A 27,276-nucleotide genomic window follows, 5' to 3' on the forward strand; every position below is an offset into this window, starting at 1 on the left:
AAATTAAAAAATTAAAAAATAAAATTAAAAAAAAAAAAAAAAAAAAAACAAACCTAGGGTCATCAGCTTTCTTTGGCATTATGAATTCAAACATTGCTTATGAAAAGAAAAAAGCAACATAATTATTTATTCATTTTCAATCCTGCAACAACGTGCAAACACATTTTCTACTGGATTTTGGTCATCTCTTTTAAGACAGTATGGATTTCTGTGGGGGCCAACTAGGGGTGGGTTCAAAAAACCGAAAACCGAACCGGACCGAGGCCGAAAAAAAATCGAACCGAACCGAATCTGACCAGTTCGGTTTCGGTTTTTGAGGCTCGGAAACCGAACCGATATATATATATATATAATTTTTTTGAATATTTATAAATAGTTTAGTCATACAATCATAACAAAACAGAACCTGTTGCCAAGTTGGTTTCAGTGAAACTTTACAAGCATGGAGGCATGGGTTCGAACCCTCATGCCTCCAGGATTTGTGAGATTATTTTTAATCTTTTAATCTTTTTAACAAAACCCTTAACTGTAACCCTAACCCTCATTCTCCTTATTTTTCATTCTGCCTGGCCTCTTAATATGAATGTGAACTTTCATATTTCCTTTTTTTTTTTTTAATAATTTTGGAGGGAGAGAAAAAAAAAAAAAAAAAAAAAAACCGAAAAAAACCGAAACCGAACCGAGAAAAACCGAACCGAAAAAAAACCGAACCGAAAAAAATTGAACCGAACCGAAATTTCGGTTCGGTTTCGGTTTTGAGAAAAAACCGAACCGATTAGAACCGAACCCAACCCTAGGGCCAACGGATAATTCTAGAGGTTTGAACCAAGAGAAGTGCAAAAATAAATGAAATGGGCAAAAATATAAAAGTTACAATATTTGATACCTAATTATTTCACAGGCACACACTCAAATTGAAACCAGCCGCACGGGTTCACAGCAATTCGTCACTCGAAAGTTCTAGAAGCCGAAAGTTATTATCGTCCTCCACACCCCGAAGCTCCTTAGCTACTTCTTCCATGGAAGGCCTTTCTTCCCACCTTGACCTCAAACATGTCACGGCAAGCTCGCTCACTTTTTCGGCCATCTCAAAACTATACTTGTCTGTGTTTATTTCACCATCGAGAATTTGGCCCAAGCGATGCTTTTGCACTGAACAAACAAAGTCGTTTGCTAGGGATGTCTCAGACGCGTCAGAAGAAATTGCCTCTTGACGTGTTAGTAGCTCCACTAGGACAACTCCAAAGCTATAGACGTCGTGCGATTTAAGATACTTAGGGTCCAAGTAGCTGGATGGCCCTAGCAAAGTTGATACTTCATCTTCCATTTCACCTTCATCTTCATCAAGCAATTGTGAAGCTCCAAAACCGGTAACTTTTACGATGTGCGTTGTACGATTTATTAATATATTTGTTGTCTTCACATCTCGGTGTATGACTAACCTGGAGTGCACATGTGCTAGAGCTCTTGCAGTTTCCGCTGCTATCTTCGTTCGTGATTCCAATGAGAGTTTTGATTTGTTTCTGTGAAAGTGCTCAACAAGAGTCAAAGCATTGGTGCGGTCATAAACCATTATAGGCCATCTTGTCTCTAAACAACAACCTAACAAGCTCTCCACATTTGTGTGACTGATTTGCAAAAGAACAAATGCCTCATGAACAAGGCGTTGACTCTGGACGAATGGGTCACCAGTAGCACTGTTGCACGTTTTTATGGCGACATCTCTTCCATCTAATTTTGTGTGGTAAACTGTTCCGTAGCCTCCTTCATTTGGATTGTTCAAACAAGTGTAGTTTCTTGTGGCCTCCTTAATGTCCCCTTCAGAAAAATAGACCGTAAAAGGGTCGAATTCCGCTATCCGTACGAATTTGCCGTAATTTTTTATGAAATGCTTCCGGAATTCAGTGGCTACACTCTCCATGTCACTATGCGTCAAAACAAGGGCTTCAACAGCATCCGTAATTACAAAAGGAGACTCAGCTGCCGCAGGTACTTTATCAGGAAAAGAGGTCGAGAATGGCCAAGCCAGAAGTTCTTCTCCATAGATTTCTCCTGCGCCTTTTACCCAACCTTCTTGGCCTATTCTTCCTTCCACAATCAACAACGTTTGAATTGGGTCATCCTTTTCAATAATATTGTCAGTACGATTATACTTCTTGGGCCGAAGGTGGTTGCAAATTTCTTTCAACACCGATTCGTCCATGTATTGGAATTCTGAAATCTACATTTCATAACATTTAAATAAATAAATTGACAGAATTAAAAATCTAATACATAAATCTGCAGCCTTCGGACCGTTCTAATACTAACTCATGAATTTTAAAAACTTTTCATCCATCATTAATCTCCAACGTTTTTATTAAAATCTGCAGCCTTCGGACCGTTCTAGTGTTTGCTAACTACGAGAAAAGGTGGCCATGTAAATGTGAAAGGTGTGATTTTTGCTCGGTTGCAATGATGCATTGTGGCTTTAGATCTATCTAAATTATATTTTGTAAACCACAAAATATGGTAGTTAATGATTGTTTTTTTTTTTTTTAATCATCATCACATAGTACTTTTCTTAAATGAATCGTGACAATAAAAACGTAACTAATTACTTTTTTTCTTTTCTTTTTTTTTTGCTATCAGTGACATTATTGCAACCCTAAGTATCACGTTTTTCCTGTTTGTACCACCCACTTTTTTATAGCATATTTTTTTTTCCTGGTTTTAGTTAATTTCCATTTTTTGGGTTATTTGGATGATTATAACTACAAATGTTCACATGCTTCAAGTAATATAAAAAAGTATCCAAGTGGATGGTTTTCCTTATAAAATTTATTGATGTGAAAGGATAGGGGTTAGATATTTCCAACTGGATGTCTTCATCGGCCGGCAAATTCTTCTATTTGACAGCTTATTTTTGTCTTTTGTTTGTTTTTTTTTCTGTCTCATGTACTTGCGCTCCACCTTATCATGGGCAAGGGCTAGATTGTTATGTAGCCTAGGCCCTAGGTTGGGGTTGGTATAGTATATGTTAGTTATGCTGTATTTAAATGCCTGGGAGCTATAATATCACATGCGCATGCATGGGATATTGGGATGAGAGCTATAAATAAATAAATGCCTTAAATTCTATGTTCAAAATTAAAGTCATGGATTCATGGATTTGAAGAAACTTTACCTTGTTCAACTTAGTCACTGGCATGTAACTTTTGATCTCAACTCGTAAATCCCTGGTAAGACGATGAACGAGATTATACCAATCGAGCAGATCCCAATAAAGATCATCATCTTGAAAAATTTCTTCTACATTTTTCATGATCCGCGACTTTACATGCTGATTCAACCTTTCAGGAATCCCATTTCGACGTATCAATCCATCTATATTTCGCTCAATCTCCTCTTTCATCATTCTTCCGTGTCTAGGCTTCTCTTTTTTTAAAATGTCTGGTTGCATGTATATCTATTAATCCACAACAACAAAAAGGTTTTTAGAGTTCGTTAGTTCAAGTAAAAAGAATATGTAGCCAAATTACAATCAAATTGAGGTTGTTAGAGTTTCTTAAAGGCTTATTGAATTTGTCAAACTATATGAATTTCATATCAGGGAGATAAAGTTTTGCGTAATAATTTAAATAATGTTGGATCCTCTCCCATCTATTGCCAATGGTTTTAACTAAGATGGATGCTCAATTTTAATATGGTATTAGGTGAGACCATCTACGTGCTCTGCATCACTCAATATGTGTTGTTTACTACACACATTAGGCTTAAATGACCCCGCAGGTGAAGGGTTGCGTTGAAAGCATTAAAGTCTTGTCTAATATTTTAAATACAGGTAATTCTTGGATCTCTCTTTTATCCCAATTAATTTTCCTATTGATGCTCAGTTGTAATAAGGGAAATGTGCATTTGATTAAGAGCTTACACTTTGCAAGTCCGATGCGTTGAGAGCAAGGGCTTTAACAAAACCAATTGCCTTGACAGATTCAGTTGCCAACGGTTTTTGGTGAGGAAAGTAAAGGCAGAATGGCCAACGTAGAAGTTCTTCTCCACATAATTCTCCTGCACCTCGTCTCGAATCATCAGAAGATCTCTCTTCAATGTATACAAATCCGTCCACAATGTAGACCATCTTGTCCAGTTGGTCACCCTTTTGAATAATAAAGTTGTTCTCAATATACCTCACAAGCTTGAGTTTCTGACAGATTATTTTCCACACATCTTCATCTATCCCTTGAAGCATTGGCACCTGGAATTCATATTGTTAAAATCAGAGAGAAAGCAAGAAAAGCCATAGGAAGAATTAATTAAATTCTTATTAAAAAGATAAAGAGAAGCAATCCACATTTTATATGATCATCAAGGTAAGTAATTACTTGCTTCAACTTGGCAAAAGGCTCTTTTTTTTTGCACCTTTGAACTTCCGAAGTATGAAGAGGGAGAGTAAAAAACGTAACTAATACAACGGTTGATGATTGTTTCTTTTAATAGTCTCCTTAGTATTTTTCTTAAATGAATCGTGACAATAAAAAACCTGACTAATGCCATAAGCATGACTTCTTTTTTATTTTTCTATCCAATTAGTATCACACTTTCCCTGTTTCTACCACTCACTTTTTTATAGCATATTTTTAAATTTTTTCCCTGGTTTTTGGTTAATTACCATTTTTGCGTTATTTGGATGATTATAACTACAAATGTTCACATGCCTGAAGTAATATAAAAAAGTATCGAAGTGGATGGTTTTCCTTTTAAAATTTATTGGTGTGAAAGGATAGGGCTTAGAAAGTTCCAAGTGAATGGTCTTTATTGGCCGGCAAATTCTTCTATTTGGCAGCTTATTTTTTCTTTTGTTTGTTTTTTGTCTGTCTCATGTACTTACGCTCCACCTTATCATGGGCAAGGGCTAGATTGTTATGTAGCCTAGGTCCTAGGTTGGGGTTGGTATAGTATACGTTAGTTATGCTGTATTTAAATGCCTGGGAGCTATAATATCACATGCGCATGCATGGGATATTGGGATGAGAGCTATAAATAAATAAATGCCTTAAATTCTATGTTCAAAATTAAAGTCATGGATTCATGGATTTGAAGAAACTTTACCTTGTTCAACCTAGTCACTGGCATGTAACTTTTGATCTCATCTTGTAAATCCCTGGTAAGACAATCAACGAGATGATCCCAATCGAGCAAATCCCAATAAAGATCATCTTGTTGAAAAATTTCTTCTACATTTTTCATGATCCGCGACCTTACATCCTGATTCAACCTTTCAGGAATCCCATTTCTACGTATCAATTCATCTATATTTCGCTCAATCTCCTCTTTCAGCATTCTTCTGTGTCTAGGCTTCTCTTTTTCTAAAATATCTGATTGCATGTATATCTATTAATCCACAACAACAAAAAGGTTGTTAGAGTTCATTAGTTCAAGTAAAAAGAATATGTAGCCAAATTACAATCAAATTGAGGTTGTTAGAGTTTCTTAAAGGCTTATTGAATTTGTCAAACTGTATGAATTTCATATCAGGGAGATAAAATTTTGCGTAATAATTTAAATAATTTTGGACCCTCTCCCATCTATTGCCAATGGTTTTAACTAAGATGGATGCTCAATTTTAATATGGTATTAGGCGAGACTATCTACGTGCTCTGCATCATTCAATATGTGTTGTTTACTACACACATTAGGCTTAAATGGCCCCGCAGGTGAAGGGTTGTGTTGAAAACATAAAAGTCTTGTCTAATATTTTAAATACAGGTAATTCTTGGATCTCTCTTTTATCCCAATTAATTTTCCTATCGATGCTCAGTTGTAGTAAGAGAAATGTGCATTTGATTAAGAGCTTACACTTTGCAAGTCCGATGCGTTGAGAGCAAGGGCTTCAACAAAATCAATTGCCGTGACAGATTCAGTTGCCAACGGTTTTTTGTGAGGAAAGTAAAGGCAGAATGGCCAACGTAGAAGTTCTTCTCCACATAATTCTCCTGCACCTCGTCTCGAATCATCAGAAGATCTCTCTTCAATGGATACAAATCCGTCCACAATGTAGACCATCTTGTCCAGTTGTTCACCTTTTTGAATAATAAAGCTGTTCTCAATATACCTCACAAGCTTGAGTTTCTGACAGATTATTTTCAACACATCTTCATCTATCCCTTGAAGCATTGGCACCTGGAATTCATATTGTTAAAATCAGAGAGAAAGCAAGAAAAGCCATAGGAAGAATTAATTAAATTCTTATTAAAAAGATAAAGAGATGCAATCCTCATTTTATATGATCATCAAGGTGAGTAATTACTTGCTTCAACTTGGCAAAAGGCTCTTTTTTTTTGCACCTTTGAACATCCGAAGGAAGAAGAGGGAGAGTAAAAAACGTAACTAATACAATGGTTGATGATTGTTTCTTTTAATAGTCTCCTTGGTATTTTTCTTAAATGAATCGTGAAAATAAAAAACCTGACTAATGCCATAAGCATGACTTCTTTTTTATTTTTCTATCCAATTAGTATCACACTTTCCCTGTTTCTACCACTCACTTTTTTATAGCATATTTTTAAATTTTTTCCCTGGTTTTAGTTAATTACCATTTTTGGGTCATTTGGATGATTATAACTACAAATGTTCACATGCCTCAAGTAATATAAAAAAGTATCGAAGCGGATGGTTTTCCTTTTAAAATTTATTGGTGTGAAAGGATAAGGCTTAGAAAGTTCCAAGTGAATGGTCTTTATTGGCCGGCAAATTCTTCTATTTGGCAGCTTATTTTTTCTTTTGTTTGTTTTTTTTCTGTCTCATGTACTTACGCTCCACCTTATCATGGGCAAGGGCTAGATTGTTATGTAGCCTAGGCCCTAGGTTGGGGTTGGTATAGTATACGTTAGTTATGCTGTATTTAAATGCCTGGGAGCTATAATATCACATGCGCATGAATGGGATGTTGGGATGAGAGTTATAAATAAATAAATGCCTCAAATTCTATGTTCAAAATTAAAGATATGGATTCATGGATTTGAAGAAACTTTACCTTCGCCAACTTCGTCACTGGCAAGTACCTTTCGATCTGATCTTGAAAATCCTTGGGAAGATAAGAAACAAGTTGATCCCAATTGAGCAAATCCCAATAAAGACCATCTTGATGAATTTTTAGTTCTACACTTTCCATGATCCGCGACTTTACATCCTCATTCAACCTTTGAAAAATATCATTCTCCTGTATCAATCCATCTATATTTAGCTTAAACTCCTCCTTCATTATTTTTCTGTGTCTACGCTCCTCTTTTTCTAAAATGTATGGTCGGTGGTATATCTATTAATCCACAACAAGAAAAAGGTGGTTAGAGTTCGATAGTTCAAGTAAAAGAAAATCTAGCCAAATTACAATCAAATTGAGGTAATTAGAGTTTCTTATAGCGTATAGGCTTATTGAAGTTGTCAGAGGAAATAAAATTTTGCCTAATAATTTAAAATAATTTTGGACCCTCTCCCTCCTATTCCCAACGGTTTTAACTAAGATGGAGGCTCAATTTTAATATGGTATTAGATGAGACTAATGCATCACTCAATATGTCTTGTATACTCCACACATTAGGCTTAAGTTGCCCCACATATGAAGGGTTGCGTTGAAAGCATGAAAGTCTTGTCTGATATTTCAAATACGGTAATTCTTGGATCTCTCTTTTATCCCAATTAATTTTCCTATCGATGCTCAATTTTAATAAGGGAAATGTGCATTTGATTAAGAGCTTACACTTTGCAAGTCCGATGCTTTGAGAGCAAGGGCTTCAACAACACCAGTTGCCATGACAGATTCAGTTGCCAACGGTTTTCTAAGATGGAAGAAAGAGGAGAATGGCCAACGTAGAAGTTCTTCTCCACATAATTCTCCTGCACCTGCAATTGTACCTGGTCTCGAAGAAGATCCCTCTTTAATGTATACAAATCCGTCTACAATGTAGACCATCTTGTCAAGTGGTTCATCCTTTTGAATAATAAAGCTGTTCTCACTCTCAGTATACCTCACAGGCTCGAATTTCTGCCAGATTGTTTTCAACACATGTTCATCTATCCCTCGAAGCATTGGCACCTGGAATTCATGTTGTTAAACTATCAGAGAGAAAGCAAGAAAACCCATAGGAAGAAATTCTCATTAAAAGGATAAAGATGCAATCATCAACTGTTAATTAAATTCTTAATAAAATGATGAAGATAATACTTGGTACTGCCTGTTCAGTACTCAAAATTTACCGACCTCCTAATAGTCCAATACAATAAAGACAACTGTTCATTTTCAAGTCTCTTAACACACAACCAAACTCTGATCGAACACTGAATTCGCTCTCTTCTCCGATGACCCCCATCCCTCTTTTCTGCCACCCACTGTGATCGTCGTCCTCCGTTATGGACGACGGCGATGATTGCAACCCGTCGTCATCAATCCAGAGAGTGGGTCTTATCATTTGATCTCAACCTGGTGATCTTGAAGCCACTTTTTGTGGCACAAATTAATACGGATCTCCATAGTGGTAACAATCAGTGGGCGAAGAAGAACATCAAAGAAGAGCCCCTCTTTTTTATAAAAATAAATCGTATGGTTTCAATTAAATGGGTAATAGCTTTTGTGAAAGAATCTGTAATGTTTCCGCAGTTCTGGAGCGGACTGTGGGCAAAGAAAGGTTGAAGGAGGGTGTTTGGTTGTGTGAATGGAGACTTGAAAATGGACAGGACAGGTGTCCGTTGAAACCCCACCTAAACTTGTAACCTAATGCCAATTTACCCATCAACTTTATTTTCAATCAATTTCCTCTCTAAGCTTTTATTTATTACCAAATTCCCTTTTGCTGTTTAAATTTCTCACATTTTATCCACGATATTATTGCAACCCTAAGTATCACGTTTTTCCTGTTTGTACCACCCACTTTTTTATAGCATATTTTTTTTTTCCTGGTTTTAGTTAATTTCCATTTTTTGGGTTATTTGGATGATTATAACTACAAATGTTCACATGCTTCAAGTAATATAAAAAAGTATCCAAGTGGATGGTTTTCCTTATAAAATTTATTGATGTGAAAGGATAGGGGTTAGATATTTCCAAGTGGATGGTCTTCATCGGCCGGCAAATTCTTCTATTTGACAGCTTATTTTTGTCTTTTGCTTGTTTTTTTTCTGTCTCATGTACTTGCGCTCCACCTTATCATGGGCAAGGGCTAGATTGTTATGTAGCCTAGGTCCTAGGTTGGGGTTGGTATAGTATACGTTAGTTATGCTGTATTTAAATGCCTGGGAGCTATAATATCACATGCGCATGCATGAGATATTAGGATGAGAGCTATAAATAAATAAATGCCTTAAATTCTATGTTCAAAATTAAAGTCATTGATTCATGGATTTGAAGAAACTTTACCTTGTTCAACCTAGTCACTGGCATGTAACTTTTGATCTCATCATGTAAATCCCTGGTAAGACAATCAACGAGATGATCCCAATCGAGCAAATCCCAATAAAGATCATCTTGTTGAAAAATTTCTTCTACATTTTTCATGATCCGCGACTTTACATCCTGATTCAACCTTTCAGGAATCCCATTTCTACGTATCAATCCATCTATATTTCGCTCAATCTCCTCTTTCACCATTCTTCTGTGTCTAGGCTTCTCTTTTTCTAAAATGTCTGATTGCATGTATATCTGTTAATCCACAACAACAAAAAGGTTGTTAGAGTTCGTTAGTTCAAGTAAAAAGAATATGTAGCCAAATTACAATCAAATTGAGGTTGTTAGAGTTTCTTAAAGGCTTATTGAATTTGTCAAACTATATGAACTTCATATCAGGGAGATAAAATTTTGCGTAATAATTTAAATAATTTTGGACCCTCTCCCATCTATTGCCAATGGTTTTAATTAAGATGGATGCTCAATTTTAATATGGTATTAGGTGAGACTATCTACGTGCTCTGCATCACTCAATATGTGTTGCTTACTACACACATTAGGCTTAAATGGCCCCGCAGGTGAAGGGTTGCGTTGAAAGCATAAAAGTCTTGTCTGATATTTTAAATACGGGTAATTCTTGGATCTCTCTTTTATCCCAATTAATTTTCCTATTGATGCTCAAATTGTAATAAGGGAAATGTGCATTTGATTAAGAGCTTACACTTCGCAAGTCCGATGCGTTAAGAGCAAGGGCTTCAACAAAACCAATTGCCTTGACAGATTCAGTTGCCAACAGTTTTTTGCGAGGAAAGTAAAGGCAGAATGGCCAACGTAGAAGTTCTTCTCCACATAATTCTCCTGCACCTCGTCTCAAATCATCAGAAGATCTCTCTTCAATGGATACAAATCCGTCCACAATGTAGACCATCTTGTCCAGTTGTTCACCCTTTTGAATAATAAAGCTGTTCTCAGTATACATCACGGGCTCGAGTTTCTGACAGATTATTTTCAACACATCTTCATCTATCCCTCGAAGCATTGGCACCTGGAATTCATATTGTTAAAATCAGAGAGAAAGCAAGAAAAGCCATAGGAAGACTTAATTAAATTCTTATTAAAAAGATAAAGAGATGCAATCCTCATTTTATATGATCATCAAGGTGAGTAATTACTTGCTTCAACTTGGCAAAAGGCTCTTTTTTTTTTGCACCTTTGAACATCCAAAGGAAGAAGAGGGAGAGTAAAAAACGTAACTAATACAACGGTTGATGATTGTTGTTTTTAATGATCTCCTTAATATTTTTCTTAAATGAATCATGACAATAAAAAACCTGACTAATGCCATAAGCATGACTTCTTTTTTATTTTTCTATCCAATTAGTATCACACTTTCCTTGTTTCTACCACTCACTTTTTTATAGCATATTTTTAAATTTTTTCCCTGGTTTTAGTTAATTACCATTTTTGGGTTATTTGGATGAATATAACTACAAATGTTCACATGCCTCAAGTAATATAAAAAAGTATCGAAGTGGATGGTTTTCCTTTTAAAATTTATTGGTGTGGAAGGATAGGGCTTAGAAAGTTCCAAGTGAATGGTCTTTATTGGCCGGCAAATTCTTCTATTTGGCAGCTTATTTTTTCTTTTGTTTGTTTTTTTTTCTGTCTCATGTACTTACGCTCCACCTTATCATGGGCAAGGGCTAGATTGTTACGTAGCCTAGGTCCTAGGTTGGGGTTGGTATAGTATACGTTAGTTATGCTGTATTTAAATGCCTGGGAGCTATAATATCACATGCGCATGCATGAGATATTGGGATGAGAGCTATAAATAAATAAATGCCTTAAATTCTATGTTCAAAATTAAAGTCATGGATTCATGGATTTGAAGAAACTTTACCTGCTTCAACTTAGTCACTGGCATGTAACTTTTGATCTCATCTCGTAAATCCCCAGTAAGACGATGAACGAGATGATCCCAATCGAGCAAATCCCAATAAAGATCATCTTGTTGAAAAATTTCTTCTACATTTTTCATGATCCGCGACTTTACATCTTGATTCAATCTTTCAGGAATCCCATTTCTACGTATCAATCCATCTATATTTCGATCAATCTCCTGTTTCAGCATTCTTCTGTGTCTAGGCTTCTCTTTTTCTAAAATGTTTGATTGCATGTATATCTGTTAATCCACAACAACAAAAAGGTTGTTAGAGTTCGTTAGTTCAAGTAAAAAGAATATGTAGCCAAATTACAATCAGGTTGTTAGAGTTTCTTAAAGGCTTATTGAATTTGTCAAACTATATGAACTTCATATCAAGGAGATAAAATTTTGCGTAATAATTTAAATAATTTTGGACCCTCTCCCATCCATTGCCAATGGTTTTAATTAAGATGGATGCTTAATTTTAATATGGTATTAGGTGAGACTATCTACGTGCTCTACATCACTCAATATGTACATTAGGCTTAAATGGCCCTGCAGGTGAAAGGTTGCGTTGAAAGCATAAAAGTCTTGTCTAATATTTTAAATACAGGTAATTCTTGGATCTCTCTTTTATCCCAATTAATTTTCCTATTGATGCTCAGTTGTAATAAGGGAAATGTGCATTTGATTAAGAGCTTACACTTTGCAAGTCCGATGCGTTGAGAGCAAGGGCTTCAACAAAACCAATTGCCTTGACAGATTCAGTTGCCAATAGTTTTTTGTGAGGAAAGTAAAGGTAGAATGGCCAACGTAGAAGTTCTTCTCCACATAATTCTCCTGCACCTCGTCTCGAATCATCAGAAGATCTCTCTTCAATGGATACAAATCCGTCCACAATGTAGACCATCTTGTCCAGTTGTTCACCCTTTTGAATAATAAAGCTGTTCTCAATATACCTCACAAGCTTGAGTTTCTGACAGATTAGTTTCAACACATCTTCATCTATCCCTCGAAGCATTGGCACCTGGAATTCATATTGTTAAAATCAGAGAGAAAGCAAGAAAAGCCATAGGAAGAATTAATTAAATTCTTATTAAAAAGATAAAGAGAAGCAATCCACATTTTATATGATCACCAAGGTGAGTAATTACTTGCCTCAACTTGGCAAAAGGCTCTTTTTTTTTGCACCTTTGAACATCCGAAGGATGAAGAGGGAGAGTAAAAAACGTAACTAATACAACGGTTGATGATTATTTTTTTTAATGATCATCTTAGTATTTTTCTTAAATGAATCGTAACAATAAAAAACCTGACTAATGCCATAAGCATGACTTCTTTTTTATTTTTCTATCCAATTAGTATCACACTTTCCTTGTTTCTACCACTCACTTTTTTATAGCATATTTTTAAATTTTTTCCCTGGTTTTAGTTAATTACCATTTTTGGGTTATTTGGATGATTATAACTACAAATGTTCACATGCCTCAAGTGATATAAAAAAGTATCGAGGTGGATGGTTTTCCTTTTAAAATTTATTGGTGTGAAAGGATAGGGCTTAGAAAGTTCCAATTGAATGGTCTTTATTGGCCGGCAAATTCTTCTATTTGGCAGCTTATTTTTTCTTTTGTTTGTTTTTTTTTCTGTCTCATGTACTTACGCTCCACCTTATCATGGGCAAGGGCTAGATTGTTATGTAGCCTAGGTCCTAGGTTGGGGTTGGTATAGTATACGTTAGTTATGCTGTATTTAAATGCCTGGGAGCTATAATATCACATGTGCATGCATGGGATATTGGGATGAGAGCTATAAATAAATAAATGCCTTAAATTCTATGTTCAAAATTAAAGTCATGGATTCATAGATTTGAAGAAACTTTACCTGCTTCAACTTAGTCACTGGCATGTAACTTTTGATCTCATCTCGTAAATCCCTGGTAAGATTAGAAACGAGTTGATCCCAATCGAGCAAATCCCAATAAAGATCATCTTGTTGAAAAATTTCTTCCACATTTTTCATGATCCGCGACTTTACATCCTGATTCAACCTTTCAGGAATCCCATTTCTACGTATCAATCCATCTATATTTCGCTCAATCTCCTGTTTCAGCATTCTTCTGTGTCTAGGCTTCTCTTTTTTTAAAATGTATGATTGCATGTATATCTATTAATCCATAACAACAAAAAGCTTTTTAGAGTTCGTTAGTTCAAGTAAAAAGAATATGTAGCCAAATTACAATCAAATTGAGGTTGTTAGAGTTTCTTGAAGGCTTATTGAATTTGTCAAACTATATGAACTTCATATCAGGGAGATAAAATTTTGCGTAATAATTTAAATAATTTTGGACCCTCTCCCATCCATTGCCAATGGTTTTAATTAAGATGGATGCTCAATTTTAATATGGTATTAGGTGAGACTATCTACGTGCTCTGCATCACTCAATATGTGTTGTTTACTACACACATTAGGCTTAAATGGCCCCGCAGGTGAAGGGTTGCGTTAAAAGCATAAAAGTCTTGTCTAATATTTTAAATACAGGTAATTATTGGATCTCTCTTTTATCCCAATTAATTTTCCTATCGATGCTCAATTGTAATAAGGGAAATGTGCATTTGATTAAGAGCTTACACTTTGCAAGTCCGATGCTTTGAGAGCAAGGGCTTCAACAACACCAGTTGCCATGACAGATTCAGTTGCCAACGGTTTTCTAAGATGGAAGAAAGAGGAGAATGGCCAACGTAGAAGTTCTTCTCCACATAATTCTCCTGCACCTGGTCTCGAAGAAGATCCCTCTTTAATGTATACAAATCCGTCTACAATGTAGACCATCTTGTCAAGTGGTTCATCCTTTTGAATAATCAAGCTGTTCTCACTCTCAGTACACCTCACAGGCTCGAATTTCTGCCAGATTATTTTCAACACATGTTCATCTATCCCTCGAAGCATTGGCACCTGGAATTCATGTTGTTAAACTATCAGAGAGAAAGCAAGAAAACCCATAGGAAGAAATTCTCATTAAAAGAATAAAGATACAATCATGAACAGTTAATTAAATTCTTAATAAAATGATGAAGATAATACATGGTACTGCCTGTTCAGTACTCAAAATTTACTGACCTCCTAATAGTCCAATACAATAAAGACAACTGTTCATTTTCAAGTCTCTAAACACACAACCAAACTCTGATCGAACACTGAATTCGCTCTCTTCTCCGATGACCCCAATCCCTCTTTTCTGCCACCCACTGTTATCGTCGTCCTCCGTTATGGACGACGGCGATGACTGCAACCCGTCGTCATCAATCCAGAGAGTGGGTCTTATCATTTGATCTCAACCTGGTGATCTTGAAGCCACTTTTTGTGGCACAAATTAATATGGATCTCCATAGTGGTAACAATCAGTGGGCGAAGAAGAACATCAAAGAAGAGCCCCTCTTTTTTATAAAAATAAATCGTATGGTTTCAATTAAATGGATGTTCAAAGCCGTAAGTAATTGGTTAAAATTTAAGTTCAAGGGGTAAATTGACAGTAGGTTACAAGTTTAGGGGAGATTTTGACAAATAGGCCTTATCCAAAATATAAAGAGATACTATACTCGTTTTATGTGATTATCAAAGTGAGTAATTAATTAAAGGGTAAATTTAAATATAAGGAACTTACTTGTTTCAACCTTGTCAAAGGCATATAATCTTCTATACTGCTTTGAACATCCAAGGGAAGAAGAGGGAGAATATTATCCAAATTAATATCCATACCGTCTTCAAGTGCTTGTTGTACCCTTTCTATTATCCGCAACTTCATATCCTTATTCAACCTGGTGGGAACGCCTCTTTTAAATAACCATAATTCTATATCTCGACCTTTTTCTTCCATCTTCTGTTTGAGTAGCATCTTGCGTTTGTGATCTTCTCTTCTTGTAGTTTCAAATTGCATATACATCTATTCAACAAGTAAGAGATTGATAAGAATTAGACTGTCATATTGGATAACAACTATTTTTCTTTGAAGTTGAATGTCATCAGTATATTAGATTTCTAGTTTAATCTTTTTTTCTACATTACAAAAAAGAAATACTACTATTTCAATACAAAAAAAAAAAAAAAAAAAGGAAAAAAGAAAAACAATGAAATACTACTACCTTAATAACTAGTAGGGGTGGGCATGTTAGTGGTCTACCGACCAACCTGACCAACCCAACTGATATAGGTTGGGTTCTAAACGTTAAAAAGTTATTTTTGGGTAAAAACTCGACCATCTATTCTATAAGCGAGTTAAGTTAGGTTGAAATACTAATAATCTGATTGAACTGGATCCATCCGAATGATAATACATGCCTTGGGAGAAAAATACCGTATGAGGATTAGAGACGTCCATTAGAAAAAGAATGGTGAATAGAAAATTGGCTTGATTGATTTGCATTTACTACGGCTTTTTTTATATACAAATTACCAGTGTCGAGTTTTTTTTTTTTTTTTTTTTTTTTAAATTATATATAACATGAGCTAGCAATAATGTGATTCAAATTCGCCTTCGGCGAAAATCGAACCTAAGACCTCTCACTTATAAGTGAAGTGGAATACCATTAGACCGTAGTACTAAGTGACTAGTTTTGAGTTTTAAAGCCAAATAAGACAAGCAACTAATGACAATAAATTACAATTACAACAAATATAACGGTTACAAGAAGAGGGACTTATGGGATTGAATTTTAATGACCAAACAATTGTGACGTGATTGGTGATATGCTTGTCATTTACAACACCAAATTCAAATGAACAAGATAGAAACTAATTAAGCTCAGAACGCGAAACATGCCCAACCTAACCAACCTAAGAATAATTCGGATGGGTTGGTTTATTTATTTTGAATGGCCAACGAGTTAAAGTCCAACTCAAACAACCCACCCTAATATACTTTTGGTTCTAATCTTGTGATGGAATACAATATCATGAACATATGTAGGTATCTTACTGTAGCTATACAATGAAATTCATAATAATATGCACCTAACCAAAGGACCACAATTAAAATCTAACATACATAACGAGAGATAAAACTACAACACGATCATACGGTGTTACTAATTCAAATTACACACAGATTTGGATTTTATTAATATATCCTAAAACCGAGAATATCATCTATGTCATCTACTTATATGATAACATTTAGAATAATATATTACATGGTAAGTATTCCTGTTACAAGTAGAATTTTCTTATACATGACATTTAGATTTAGTGAAAGAAAAAAATTCATACTTAATATATGTGTAGTTTATGAATACTTAACATATATTAGATTAGAGTGAATTTGATGGATATCAAAATCTTCACATATCAAGTTTACGTAGTTGGAGTGATTAATAGCACTTTATGATAGACATACGAAAAGTTTTTTAAGCAAACCTGCAAATTTCCGATGAGATATAAAAACAGAAGCAAGCCACTTATAGAAATAAAAACCGTATAAAGATTCTCCCATCCATCAGCACTTGGCTCTAGATTTGAACCTAAGGAACTGCAAAAATGAAATTAATGGATCGTTATATAAGATATCAAATTTCAAGTTATAAACTTACAAATTTACAACCATTTTTCCAAGGGTTTATTTGGTTCTATGGTGCCTTATTCCTAAAATTTATCCAAGATAACATTTTTGTCTCTCAACTTGATTTTTAATCTCTACGAGGCCTTCTACTCGACTCTATTTCATAGAAGCAATACCTTAGGTTCTCGATGTGATTTATACCCTCAACAAAAAAAATTGATATAAATTGTGAACAAATTAAAGGATCTTAAAAAGTCTAAATTTCCCAACAAAGAAAGATAAAAATGTACAAACCTTAAATTTCGCAAACCCCACCAGAAACAGTTCAAGAACTTTTTGAAATAACTGGTTGATCCCACAATACCATATTTAAGCACAGTAGCAAATATACCAAAATCAAAGAACATTGTGTCTGATGAATTGTCACCAACACTAACAGGGCATAAATCATTTAGAATTGTGGTATTTCTAAAGAAGTGGTGATCATGACAACCAAACATTCTGTTATCACATCCATCATTTTTTCGACATGCAGAATGCCAACAAATCATCATTCGTTGAATAGCAAAAAAATACCACAGGGCTCCGGCTACCTGAAAATTAAACAAACAAATAAAAAGCCTGCGGAAATTATTAATATTTTAGATGCTATGGTTACTTCAAAATAGTCATTTCACGCTCTTTCTAATAAACAAAAGTGAGACCAGGACAATAAGAATTGATTCGACAGAAAAAAAAAGAAAAAAAAAAAAAAAAAAAGATAATATATTGAAACTTACATGACTAGCAATGATGTACATAGAGAAATTGAGTAGACCTTTAATCCATATCGGAGTCTCTCTAATCTCGTCATTAAGAGGCTTTTTTTTGAGTTCTTTAAATGAGAGGTAGATGCGAATAACTCGTGGCACATATTGCAACAGAGCGAAAACGTTCATAAGAACCATCCTTGTTGTAGTCAACGATCTCAGGTCACTCATTTTTGAGAAGAAAATGAGGATTGCCACCTGGATACCATTCATTAGTAGTGCCAACAGTAAAATTTGATGGATGAATAACAACGTTGTCTAGAACACAAAATTAATACTCTCTAACAAAGTGTATGTGAGACCCAAACATATATTACATTGTATGTTAGTTTTGTGCATTTAACACGAAAAAATCCGTTTTGGCTGCATGCAAAGCAAATAGGGAAAACAATTACTCCAAGAAAGGGATTTAAGTTCTTACCTGTGGAAGGGGAAGAAGAGCTACAATGTCAATTAAGATATCATATGACACCCATATTGTCTTGGCTATTCTTGGCACACAAGATTTTAGCACAAAATTATAATTCAGCTGGTGTTGTCTGTGGTTAAGTTCATCGAGACTCGAATAGTTCTCAGATCTATATATTCGAATAATGATGTCCATTAAATAGAAAAAATCTGTGAGTGATCTTAAAAGAAGAACGACTATCTTCAACTTTGGATCTAACATAAGGCACTTGATATCATCCTTCAGAATGGGAATGTAGAGGAACAATGGATCCAATAGGACAGCACACAAACATGATGATATAAATATTTTCTCCCAATATTTCTTATCGAAAGACTCGTCATGTTTTGGAGTTTTCATCGTCTTCCATATGCAACTTAATTCATCTTCAGGTTGCATAGCAGAGTTTTCCATTCAAGCCCTTGGATTTGAATTTCAAAATTACTAGACAAAACACAACAAATATAATTTGTAGTTGTAGTAAAAAAAACCAAAATTTCTCAAGACATAGTGTCAAACTGCTTATAACCGTTGGATTTGATCAAGTGATTGAAATTTGTATTTTTTTTCATCAAATCTGATAATCATAAGTGCTCTGTCACTCTGGTTGCACTGGAAAAAAAGAATCATAAAATGGTTGACACAACATTTTGATGGAAAAACAAAAAAACAAAAAATTACTCAAACTTATTTTTCTTTTTTATTTTTTTTTGGCAGAAAATAGAACTTAATCTTGGAGCTAGAACTCTGGAATTCTGCAGATAAAGTAGAAAATCCACTTCGAAACCAAATTTGAGATTTCAAATTTCTATACTTGAAATGTTCAAGTTTAAGTAGGGTCGGTATATGGATGCAGCAGTCCACGTTTTATAGAAGTGACTTCAAATAAATTCTGTTGAGTTTGGCAATGTTTTAGAATCCAACGGTCCTGATTGTCATATTGTTGCATCAAAATTGAGTCGTTTTGCTCTCTATTTCTCTCTCTCTCTCTCTCTCTCTCTCTCTCTCTCTCTCTCTCTTTCTACAAGACAACTACTTTATAAAGTGGAATAATTGCCGACAACTTTTTCTTCTTTTCCAAATGACAGTGTCAGCTAGACAAAGTATGATTATGTTCTTTCTTTTTTTTTTTCCTTTTTTTTCTTTTTATCTTATTTGAACGGTCACGGTTAAATCACGTCAATATCTTATATTAATTTTTTATAGATGTAAAAGAAGGGAATGGAAGGAGATGGAAAAATGAGAGAAGATAATCCTAGTCCCTGCTAGATTGCTGCTTTCAATTTTGTTTGAAACAAGTCATGAAGACTTTTACAAGGTTGAGTGGCTTTGACACTGTAAATCTCCACACAAAATGAGTCACAAATTCAATATTCTCCATAATTAAAATACTAAATTAAAATCTAAGAAGTGTAATCCTAGGGGAACTATTTAACTAAATTAACTTTTGTAAGAAACATGACGCAATTGTTGATGATTAAATTATTACTTAAGTATTAGTTAGCGTAATTATTTTTTATTAATGATACATCACATGCTTTACAAATTTGATCTACTTAATATTTTCCAAACTAAAAACAGCAATGTGCATTTCTTTTGTTCTTTTTCTTGAAAACTTCGGTGAAATGACAACTTGGCAACTCAGGCAGACAACACCATTTATCCTTGGCATAGCAAAATTATAGTTTTGTTCCAAACTTTTGTCCTGGGATTCTTTTGGTGTTGCTTCTATTGCACTATGACGGTTGATGGAACAATAAAAAGGTATTCTGAATTGTGACTTTGGTTTGGAATATTGTTATATTATCCGAGTAATATGATCCAAGCACGCCAAGAATATTAGAACAAAAACATTATTGTTTTTAATGGTTTGATTTTTTACCATAATCAATTTATATAAGGAAATGCTTCATCTTTTTGGACCATATTTTTTTAAACTAAATGATGTGGTGGTTGAATTTTATTTTAAATGATTTAAAGAAAGAATTCTAGTGGTATTCCTCTTCACTTGTAAGTGAGAGGTCTTAAGTTTGCTTCTTGTTAAATACGAATTTGAATCACATTATTGCTAGTCCCTTGTAAGGTTAAACTCACCCCTCCCCCTTAGCGGAGATAATACCGTTTGTTCAAAATAAGAAATAATTTAACCATCAACCACCACATTATTTTGTCATCTTCAAATATGATTTAAAAATATGACCTCTCTAGCATCATCTTTCAGATAGTAGTGTCAATGTCACTATAGAAGTGAATCTCATCTTACTAATTTAACGTTTTTCATTGTAACTGTGATGTAATATTATCAATTCTTCACGTTATATCATATGAGTTTCATTATTATCAATATGATATATCGGTGACAACTTAACTATTGTTGATTGATTTTGCAGAAAAAAATTGTGTTATTCACTAGTATTATAAGTTGTAACATCTAAATTAATAACACAATGTAACGGTGTGATTGTCGAACTGAAAACTTTCTGACAATGATGCCCAAAGATATAGAAAATGGGTTACAATGACATATAATTGAATGGAGTCAATTTTTTTTCGTTTGAGTTGATTTGTAATGGTGTTATTTTGTTGGTATAATTCGAAGAGATTGACGGTTCGGAACGTTAAAATACATTACAGAGAGAACTTCACAAAAAAATTTGTAAAAAAAATGGTATCACAGATCCGTCCCTTTAGGTATATATGAGAAGAAAAAGGGATTAAAATGATAGAGGAAATGAAGGAGAAAAATTATGCTTATTTTTTGCTCAAAATACAGAAAATTGTTCTCAATTAACTTGTAGTTGTACTTTATCATTCATATACATTCCTTCCGCATGTCTCCCACTATCCTTTCCTCCTCCGACACTCCATATTTAATGGGGCTTTTACAGATCCGCCCCTTTAGGTATATATGAGAAGAAAAAGGGATTAAAATGATAGAGGAAATGAAGGAGAAAGGTTATGCTTATTTTTGGCTCAAAAAACAAAAAATTGTTCTCAATTAACTTGTAGTTGTACTTTATCATTCAGATACTTGCCTTCCGCATGTCTGCCACTATCCTTTCCTCCTCCGGCACTCCATATTTAATGGGCCTTTTTCTTTTGTGCTTTTTCTTGTGTGTTTCAAGTTTGTAATAAACGTTAAACGCTAAGTGGACATCGAATTGGAACTTAGCGTCTAAGCAGATTTAAGTAAATTTATTGTATTTCATGTAAATAAGTGTCTGTTTATACTTAAAATATATATAATTTCATCATAAGCTAGAAAATAGAATGACATATATATTATAAAGTATTGGAAAATAATGAAAATATGAGAAACAAACATATAATGTGTGTTTATTTAAGTGTTCAATAAATCTCTTACAATTTATTAGAAACAATAAAATGCAAAATGAAAGTTATCTATTTTCTATCTGAGTGAGTTGCAACTTAGGCAAGTGTCTAGGCGGGCATGGGCGGACACCTCAGCAGGTCTAGGCGCCATTTCTTAATTATCAAACACCTAGGCATTAATTAGAGTAGTGGCTAGCCGCCTAGCGCTGTTTAGAACAGTGGTAAGCTTTGGTGAAAAGATAACTAGGTTACTCTGGTGGACAACATGATTTGTACTTGTTAAGCAGGGATTTTTAGAACAGTGGTAAACTTTAGCGAAAAGATAACTAGGTTACTCAGGTGGACAACACGATTTGTACTTGGCATAGCAACATTGACATGCGATCTACAAGCCACCTGCTCATCATCATAACCAACATGCTATCATTCATTCACGTTTTTGTTTGCCCTACCTTGTGTGATTCAAGAAAAAACGAAAATCCATTTTAGTAATACTTAGTTTATAAAAATTTCTGTTTAAACAGGAGAAATTATTTTCACACTATTTTTCTTCTTCTTGAGATAAATTTTAAGGGGTGGATCAAATTCGAATTTTATTGGCATATCCGTTAGTTGCACACTAATTTCATAGGATGTCCGAGTTTAAATATCGCTTGTATTAAAAACTGTAGCTACTTCACCCAGCAAGTTGGGTTTAAAGCCCGTCAACTTGGATTCCCATGACTTGGTTTTTACAGCTCAAAGCAGTAGAGTAAATTAATTGAAATATTAACAAGTGTGGAATGTCTTCTGTTCAGCAACTTGAAAATAAATTCTGGAAAGTAATTCTGCATATATTTACATGCTTCAATCCCCCAACAGTAATACCAACTTCCAAGTTGAGGAATGAGCCGGACGTCCGGCAGGAAAGGATTTTATGTAGGCAGAAATGCTCTCCTAAGGTCCTCATTTTGAGGACCTGTGAGGTCCTATTTCATTTCAACCCATAAGATTAATCTGACTGTGAAATAATCCAAAATATAATATTATCCCTGTCACAACATAACAAAATAATAATGTTGTAACAGGGATAATATTATCCCTTTTACAACATACCAGATATATGACATTCACGCCTGAAACTCTTTTTTTTTTTTTTTATCAAAATTATTATTTTGTTATGTTGTAACAGGGATAATGTCATATTTTGGATTATTTCACAGTCAAATTAATTTTAAGGGTTGAAATGAAATAGGACCTCACAGGTCCTCAAAATGAGGACCTTGGGAGAGCATTCCTGTTTATGTACATAGACAGAGAGGAGGATGTTTTGACAGTTAGAATTCCCAGAATTACAGATTAAAAACGAACTTGAATAATTTAAAAGGGCAATAATATGTATATTCATGATATATATGCCTTCACCAGATCTGTGAAATTGCATACCAATCCTGTCCTTGGACAAGTAATCTTACCATCATTCTTCCTCGCCATTTCTTCAAGAGCCTGCCTCCAAAACATAAATCAAGAAGAATATTTCAAGACTGAATTAACAAAGATCTTGTTTTTACTTTTTACTACATAAAATGCAATCGAACCTTAGTGCTGTAGACATAGCCGTTGGGTAAGACTTGCGGTGGGTTCTCTGTGTCCATTAGTTCCTTAGTTATGTAGCAAACAAGCTTCGAATGATGCTGCTTAGAATAAGGTAAGGGCAAGGCTAGTTTCCGGAAACCCTCCTGTGATAGCGGATCCTCCTTGGTGCAATCATCATCATAACAGTATCTGAATCAGGTCAAGGCAAAACGAAATCTATAAATGCAATTAACAGCTGCAATGCAAGCGGTCATGTGCTCAAGGTGAATGTGAAGTGTCAAAACACCAATCAGGGAGCTAAACCACGACCACCTATTGACTCTGGATATTATGACAGAAAACCCTTAAAAGTTAGCAAGAAATGGACGAAAATACTAAATTTCCACAACGAAAGAAATACACAGTACGCATTGTCAAAACATCATTCCATATACAAAAATTTTGGTTCACTATTTCAATCACATAAGTATGTACATATGCTATGGCTGTTTCACCCTCCCGCTCTAGAGTTTTGTTCTGCAGGTCACATAGGCAACGATGCAGCTCAAAGCCAAAGAAGCTTTGGGAGTCAACTCCATATAACGTGAACTCGATTGTACCAAGCCTAGAACACTCCTGATTAATAGATAAGTGGAAAACAGTAAACTACAGATCGATAAACAACTGCTATAGGATACGGGGTTTTAAGAGCAGACAGGCCTGCTTGCAGATAAATATTCAGCAAAGGCTCAAGCGTCATGCCATATAACTTGCAGAATTCCTGTTTGAATTGGTCAACCAGGTAATCCCATTGCTTTGGCTCAAATAAAACCTGGAAAACATAATTAACAAAAAAATAAAAAAATTACAATCAGAGATTGACCTACACTATGCAGCTCCAAAGATAAATATAACCACCAAACCAATACATCTCCCTAAAATGTGTAGTTCAAAATATATTATTTCCCAAGGAGATGGCACAGAAAATGAGTCTATTCTTGAAAACCTAGTCCTGTATATCAAAGGATTCCATACCGGGAATATTGAAGGCTCCATGACTAACAGAGACGAAAATTAATCTGTGAGGAACTACCACCACAAAGAGATGGTGCAGGCAAATATGTACTAGTTTGTGTTCAACAAAATATCTTTCCTACATAGTAATAAGTTCAATTAAACATGGGTACCATTTAGTACACTGTCCTATTCAGCTCATGCCCACAAGATTTGAGGAAAACAGAGACCATAGTCTCAAAATCATTTTCGTTAACTGTTTTACTTTAGTCCCTTAAATATCAGTATGTCTATTCCAACAAAAACTGTGGCACAGTTAATTTCAGATAAGTAAAAACCTATAATGCTGCCAAAGATTCAAAGTACTCCGTAAAAGAATTTCCCAATCTAGAGAAAAATGGATCACCTTGTACGGAGCACATTCTGTAGTACTCTTATAAGCTACTGTCACAAAGACCCGCTGGAATTCTTTCATATGAGTAGTTCCCCATGGTGCTAGGTACTTTTGAGCATATGTGATCGCTCGCAAGTTATTTTCAGCTCGTACCAACTCTATAAACTCTTGAAGTCTCAGCTGAAACTCGAATTTACTCTGCCATCAATATAGAATTCAGCATTAGATAATATAAAACAATCGAACTACAATTCAAATGGTATAACTGTCAACAAAAACCTTTGTCTAGTTATCTAATTTGAGGAAGGAAACAGTTTGCAGTACCAACTCAAACAAATGAATTTCAAGAACCATTTTATCAGAAATTCACAAGCAGTTGTTAGAAATTTAGTAGAACCAACATACTTACGGAAGCACTGCAGCTCAACTACAGGGAATCTTTCACAACAATATAGCAGCAAAATGAATTAGAATCTATGAAAGAAAAATGTCATTTTCTTTTTACTTCCATCTCCTAGTATGCAGTCCAAGTATGATAGAAGCATACAGTAGAAAGCCAAACTCGAACAAATAAATCAAATTTCACATAAAAGAACAGCAGGACACATTGAAAGAATCACCATCCTCCTAAACTTATGTACAGAGTATTTGTTTGCTAATTTCTTTCAAAAACAAGCAACAGAACAGATAACTTTACTGACAAAAGAGTAGTATTAGCAAACTCTTCCAATCCACCAAATAGCATGCTTCTCAACCCTACCTCCCCCAAAATGAAAGGGAGCACATACCTTGGATTTCTTTAACCGTGACTTGTTCTCGGCACACCAGGCTAGGGCAGGGCCTACCTCCTTATTCTGAAGGGCTTCAATAACCTTTTTTGCTTCTTGGAATACATCAATATCAACAAAATCCTGACACATAAGAAACTAATCAAGTTGCCACCACGTACAAACAGAAATATGGAAAAATTCTTCAATCTGCACCACTAGCAATAAGAAAGAAGGGATTCTAACAAGCCAATGAACCTGCAGCAATAAAAGCTAGTATCCCCTATTTATTCTACTTACCTTCACTTCCTAACTCCTATACTAGACCATAAAAGTTCCAACCTATCAATTATGAAAGCAATAAGCTGCTTTCTTTCATTATATAGACTTTGTGAGCTAAAATTTAGTTCATAATTCCTTCATTAATGTCAAAAATATAATTTCCTTCCATCGTTAGCAAATGTGAAGATGAATCCCTCTTCCAATTGTAAAGTAGAGTAAGCAATTGGATAATGAGCATGACTATAATAATAAAACCGTTTGATTGCCAGATATATAATAATATTGCCATCGTTTCCAAGTTCTTCAATCCAATTAATACATTCAAACTACAATAACTCATGATATTCAAACCTTCCATGAATTTATGAACACTGGAAAGAAAAAAACTGATGACAGAGCACTCGGTATAAAGAACCACAAATATGTAATGTAAACCAAAACTACCTGAATATTTCTGCTTTCTGCCAGCTTCACTGCCGTATCATAATAAGACATCCGCAACATGTAGTCCACAAGTATCCGGTTCACACGTGTGTCATTCCATTCAGACAGACTCTCCACATCTGCCGATTCTAAATGATCAAGCCGAGCCCGGCACCTCTGCGCCTGCAAGTGCTCCGTCTTACTCCCCTCTTCCAACTTAATCACAAAAAACCCCACATCAATCAGCATGAAAATTCCAATCACAAATAGCCAAATTCAATCACTCAAAGCACAAATATAAACAAAAATAATCTAGTTCAATTATTAAACCACAAAAATCCAATCCGGATTAGTTCAATGTCAATTTAGATCGATGACTTTCAACAGTTTAACAGTAATGTAAATCATATCAAAGCTGCCCGAGCTAATAAATCTCGAATTAACCTCTGGTTGCCTCGAATCCATCGGATTAACCTCTGTTCTTTTCTATTTCCTCTCACTCCTCCGTCATCCAAACAGGATAAAACAATCCAAGCTAAGGTTTACAAAAGCAGTACCTTTCGTTTAAGCCCCTGCAGCCTGGAAACGAGGGAGCTGAGATGATTCACGGCGTCGTCCGACGACATGTTGTCCCGGTCAGCGGCTTCGGAGACGCCGTTAATAACGGAGGAAATCTCCTTCTCCACGACGCGGTGGTTGGCGCGGATCGTCTTCTTGTAGTGCTCGAAGGGGACTCTGAGGAACTGGTGCTCCAGCTTCAGGGAGTCGGCGAGGTGGCTCAGTTTCGAGGAAGGAGGAGGGGTTGCGGCGGTGGGGACGGGTCCTAGGGTCGGTCCCGGCGACGCGGCGGTACCGTTGGGGAGGGAATCGATTTCCATTGAAGAAGGAGAAAGAGAAGGATAGAGAGAATGATTGGGGAGATTCGAGCGTGGAATGACAGAAAGAGTAGGGACAACGGCAGATGGAGGAGGAAGAGAGGACTTTAAACGACGACGTATTGTTTTGGTGGTTTTTCTACAACGGTTCTAACTGTTTCTTCCCTTTTATTTTGTGGGGTCATAAAAATGCTTCATTAGGGTAAGGCCCAATAAAAAGCAAAAGATGTAGTGAGGTCTGGCCCATGAGAACACCTCCACCAGTCCAAACAAAAATCCCAAATCTAGAGTCCAGGAAATAAAAAAATAAAAAAAATAAAAAGGTTTAATTATTTTGGGTCAGTCCCGACGGAAAAGGAACTCGCCGATCATTTTTCTGATGATTTCATGATCGTGAACGTTTATCATATATCGTGAGATCAGTTTTCATTAAGTACTATTTATATTTAATTTTCAATTTTAAATTTTGAAATATTTTTTACCG

At 35.1% G+C, this 27,276-nt stretch overlaps 3 protein-coding genes across 4 annotated transcripts; all 3 read right to left on the reverse strand.

Annotated features, from left to right (window-relative positions):
- Positions 1-835: 835 nt before the first annotated feature.
- On the reverse strand, positions 836-18,991 carry LOC137720951 (uncharacterized). Its single transcript, XM_088695196.1, has 12 exons — positions 18,124-18,991; positions 17,673-17,900; positions 17,188-17,486; positions 16,752-16,863; positions 15,004-15,282; positions 13,971-14,294; positions 13,224-13,505; positions 12,046-12,369; positions 11,319-11,600; positions 10,140-10,463; positions 9,392-9,673; positions 836-2,221 (listed from the first exon to the last, which is right to left on the reverse strand). The coding sequence occupies exons 1-12, from the start codon at positions 18,562-18,564 to the stop codon at positions 935-937; spliced, it is 4,464 nt and encodes a 1,487-aa protein (XP_088551322.1). The 5' UTR covers positions 18,565-18,991; the 3' UTR covers positions 836-934.
- LOC148699061 (uncharacterized) lies at positions 3,171-8,638 on the reverse strand. The gene is made up of 6 exons (XM_088695212.1): positions 8,240-8,638; positions 7,739-8,074; positions 7,016-7,297; positions 5,839-6,162; positions 3,914-5,373; positions 3,171-3,448 (listed from the first exon to the last, which is right to left on the reverse strand). Exons 2-5 carry the CDS (start codon positions 8,066-8,068, stop codon positions 5,017-5,019), a joined length of 1,293 nt encoding a protein of 430 aa, XP_088551338.1. The 5' UTR covers positions 8,069-8,074; positions 8,240-8,638; the 3' UTR covers positions 3,171-3,448; positions 3,914-5,016.
- A 3,823-nt stretch (positions 18,992-22,814) lies between the features above and the next one.
- Positions 22,815-26,930, reverse strand: LOC137720665 (protein MAEA homolog). 2 transcript variants are annotated; one of them, XM_068459756.2, is made up of 7 exons: positions 26,475-26,930; positions 25,939-26,133; positions 25,234-25,356; positions 24,458-24,643; positions 23,736-23,869; positions 23,061-23,247; positions 22,815-22,968 (listed from the first exon to the last, which is right to left on the reverse strand). In XM_068459756.2, the coding sequence occupies exons 1-7, from the start codon at positions 26,793-26,795 to the stop codon at positions 22,867-22,869; spliced, it is 1,248 nt and encodes a 415-aa protein (XP_068315857.2). In that variant the 5' UTR covers positions 26,796-26,930; the 3' UTR covers positions 22,815-22,866. The 2 variants fall into 2 exon arrangements, with proteins under 2 accessions (XP_068315857.2, XP_088551343.1); XM_088695217.1 differs by having other exon boundaries at positions 22,815-22,972; positions 26,475-26,896.
- Between the last annotated feature and the right edge of the window lie 346 nt (positions 26,931-27,276).

Source organism: Pyrus communis, chromosome 1 (assembly GCF_041283825.1).
Source record: "Pyrus communis isolate YQ-2024b chromosome 1, ASM4128382v1, whole genome shotgun sequence".
In the NCBI taxonomy this organism is placed as follows: Eukaryota; Viridiplantae; Streptophyta; class Magnoliopsida; order Rosales; family Rosaceae; genus Pyrus; species Pyrus communis.